At 36.1% G+C, this 3,263-nt stretch overlaps 1 protein-coding gene across 1 annotated transcript in view; it reads right to left on the bottom strand.

Moving 5' to 3' along the window:
- Nucleotides 1-1,409: 1,409 nt before the first annotated feature.
- LOC119592923 (survival motor neuron protein-like) overlaps nt 1,410-3,263 on the bottom strand; it is a 4,671-nt gene continuing 2,817 nt past the window's right edge. Inside the window, exons 3-6 of the mRNA XM_037941815.1 lie at nt 2,742-3,002; nt 2,394-2,498; nt 2,094-2,141; nt 1,410-1,893 (exon numbers count right to left, since the gene is read on the bottom strand). Coding sequence (XP_037797743.1) covers nt 1,720-1,893; nt 2,094-2,141; nt 2,394-2,498; nt 2,742-3,002 — 588 coding nt within the window. The 3' untranslated portion in view covers nt 1,410-1,719. The remainder of the gene's footprint in view (nt 1,894-2,093; nt 2,142-2,393; nt 2,499-2,741; nt 3,003-3,263) is intronic.

Genomic DNA, 3,263 nt, shown 5'->3' with positions numbered 1-3,263 from the left:
TGCCTCTTAACGTTATTTCTAAGGGAAACCTCAACAGTCGTTATCTCAGGATATTTTTTTGCTTTAATCTGAAAACTAGTAAATCTTTAAATGGTTCATGACAAAGAAAAAAGTAATACCCCTGGAAACCACTTCAAATAAAATCATTAGCTTTCGGAAATTCTTAGCAGAAAGTGAGGTTAGCCCATAATTTCTCATCGAAGATATACCCACAGTGACTCAAGTGCTTGCCACAGGCTTCCAAACTTTTGGCAATCAGGCAAAAGGATGACACACCTCCATTGTCAATATTCTAGCAAGTTAAGAGTTTGTAAAGCATAAAATAAGGAAGCAAGATATCATCGGCCTTTGCCAGAGTGCTGAAGGGATGGGGGCCATGGCAATCATGAATAAGGTCCTTCCCTATTCATCGTTCCCTTTTCACTGCTCCTGCTTCGTATACTTTGATCCCTCAGCAGGAAACATAATTTTCAAACATGTATTCATGCACAAATAATTATAGAACATTTTTCCTTTGTCTTATTGTTTTTTCTGTGCACGGACGTGTGTCTGATATGTATACCCATGATTAGGCCAAAACATCTCCACTCAAATATTTCTTTTTTCATTTGTAAAGGAAACTTAGTCTCTCTGTGGATTTTTCAATAGTTTAAAAATCTCAAACAATATTTTTTTTCCAGCCTGAACATTACAGCAATATTAATAAAACTCAAGGCATAATAGCATTAAAGAGTTCAGCTTTTTATATGAAAAATATAATTGAGTTTCATACATTAATATGGCATCAGATAAGACATTTTTATCATTGTAAAAGAAAGCAAAATTACTTTGGACGATAATAAAAAAAGGTAAGGCATATGGCGTTGCACAGATTCTTAGCATCGCTGTGAGGTTCTCTGCATGATCCACTCATACTCTGATTCTCACACACACACAACCCCACCACAAGGCTTGGACAGGTTAACCCCGGGCCCAGTGGTGACTCGAACCTTCGACACTTGCATCAGTAGCTGGGCACTCTCCCAACTGAGCCACGCCAGGGGCTTTGGACGATAAGGATCAGTTTTTACATCAGCACCCACAAGGGATAGACTTCCCTGTGTATATTATTCCTATTCCTGGATCTTAGTAGACTCAGACCTACTTAACTTGGAGATCCTACTAGACCACAGCTGCGAGTATTACCAGTGTACAGTGAAACCCTGTCTAAATTACTTTGGAGACAAGGACAAACTCAAGAATTTCTTATAATTATATTAATTGCTAGTTTGACAATTACTGGAAACAAACTAATTATGATTATCACAAAAAAAAAAAAAAAAGTTTTATTTCCTTCTTAACTCTTGCACTACAATATACATAATGGTTTTACACAACTTTGTAAAATCAGGATAATGAAAAAAAGGAAAGAAAAAATTCTGCTAGTTTTTTTATGTATAGAAAACATTATGCATCAATATAGTTATTCAAGTATGAACATGCTACATATTTCATTTATTACAGTAATGAATATTAACACAAACTAATCTTCAACCTTCTGTAAAATGTTAGAGATAATATGGTAAATGAATCACAGTGACAAAGAACTTCTTAAAAAATATTAGCAAAAGTTAAGGACCTTACTTAAATAGTTAAAAAAAAGAAAATTAAAGAAAAAATAATATACAAATACTGGAAAAAAAAGAGAAAGTATAGACAACTTGTACTAGTAACAAGGTTTCAGCACATATGCTCTCTGTGAGAGTTGGACTGCTTCAGCCCCTGGTAATATCCTGTGTGGTACCCAGCCATGTACCAACTCATGAGCATCGTGTGCAGGGCTTCTGATGTGCTGGGGTTGCTGTGAAGGTCCATGGCTAGGGCTGGAGGTGGTGGCAGGTGTGGCAGATGTGGCTAAAGAGTGGAGGAATTGAGTAACTCAAGATTCATGAACAGCATTAATTTCAGTATAGTGATGGAAAGAAAAATTTGTAGCAATTATATCCTCAGATCCATGAATGAAATATTTTCAGCATGATAATGAAAACAAAAACTTGTAGCTACTACTATATGTAACAAAGATGGCAATCATACACAGTGATTTTGAAACTTACCGGAGGTACAAAACTTGGTCCGCTTGGTGGGAGCTTAGGGGGAGGCATCTGTTATTAAAGCAAAAAGTAAGTTATTATGATTATAAGGTTTCTTATAGTGCCAATAAAACATAATGATCAAGCTTTGCAACTGACAGTATCTGAGTTAAAGAGGATTATGGATGGGAGAGGGAGAACATACCCACACATACTCACACCTGCAAACATGTACAATTCTATCATCCAAGAGCATGAACAACAGAATAAAGAAATATTTATTCATGGGTTACCAAGCCACGAAACCAACATATTGAATCTTACCATATCTGAATGAGAATACTGTCTATGGCGTGGTTTTTGCCTCTTATTGGACCGTTCGCAATCGGTATCAGTTTGAATGTCACTATCAGCCACAGAACTGCTTGCCTGGAAATACATGATTTAAAAGATGTTAAGAGACCAAACAGGAGGAGCATGTTACCCAGACTTGCTTCAATATTTTTTTCTCAACATCTGATTTGCAGTAATTAATTCACAAAATATTTTAGCAATTTTAATTTCCACCAAAATATCAAAACAATATTCACATAAAAAAGATAAAATCATAATGGTCATTTTCAGAAAAAAATATAAATTTCCTGAATACAACTCCACTCCAGGCCCCCTTACCTCTGAGTTATCAAAGTCAGCATCATCTTCCTGTTGCTTGCGGGCTGACTCTCCTCTGGACTTCTGGAGTTTGCTTAACGGAACTTCCTCTTCATTGTTGTAGCCAACATATCGCACAACGCAGGTTCCTTCTTTAGCGTTCATTCCAATGATTGTTGCCTCATAGATAACATTATCCTCCGAAAATCGTGCTCGGCATGCATCACCTGTGTGCCACTGAAGTAAAGTTGTTAGTGTGAATTTTCCTGCTCTTGGGACATTATAAGTGTATTACATTTTACTAAATGATGTATGTTCACTTTGAAAATACCTTCAAGACATAGCAATAGCACTACTGTTATTACATTCTAAAATTCTGCCATTTTAAGATCCTTCTGTTTTGTTAGATAGCCTATCTACCATAAGATAAGGCAATAGAGTAATGCAAAACATTCCTGTACAATATTTTAAATGATCATCATCACTAACGTATCAACATGTTGTCAGTCACTACCAGCCTATCAAGTGTATGTATGCCTTGAT

This window comes from Penaeus monodon, chromosome 31 (genome assembly GCF_015228065.2).
Source record: "Penaeus monodon isolate SGIC_2016 chromosome 31, NSTDA_Pmon_1, whole genome shotgun sequence".
NCBI classification, from domain to species: domain Eukaryota; kingdom Metazoa; phylum Arthropoda; class Malacostraca; order Decapoda; family Penaeidae; genus Penaeus; species Penaeus monodon.
The sequence above is the reverse complement of the archived record's forward strand: the minus strand, read 5'-3'. Positions and strand labels throughout refer to the sequence as shown.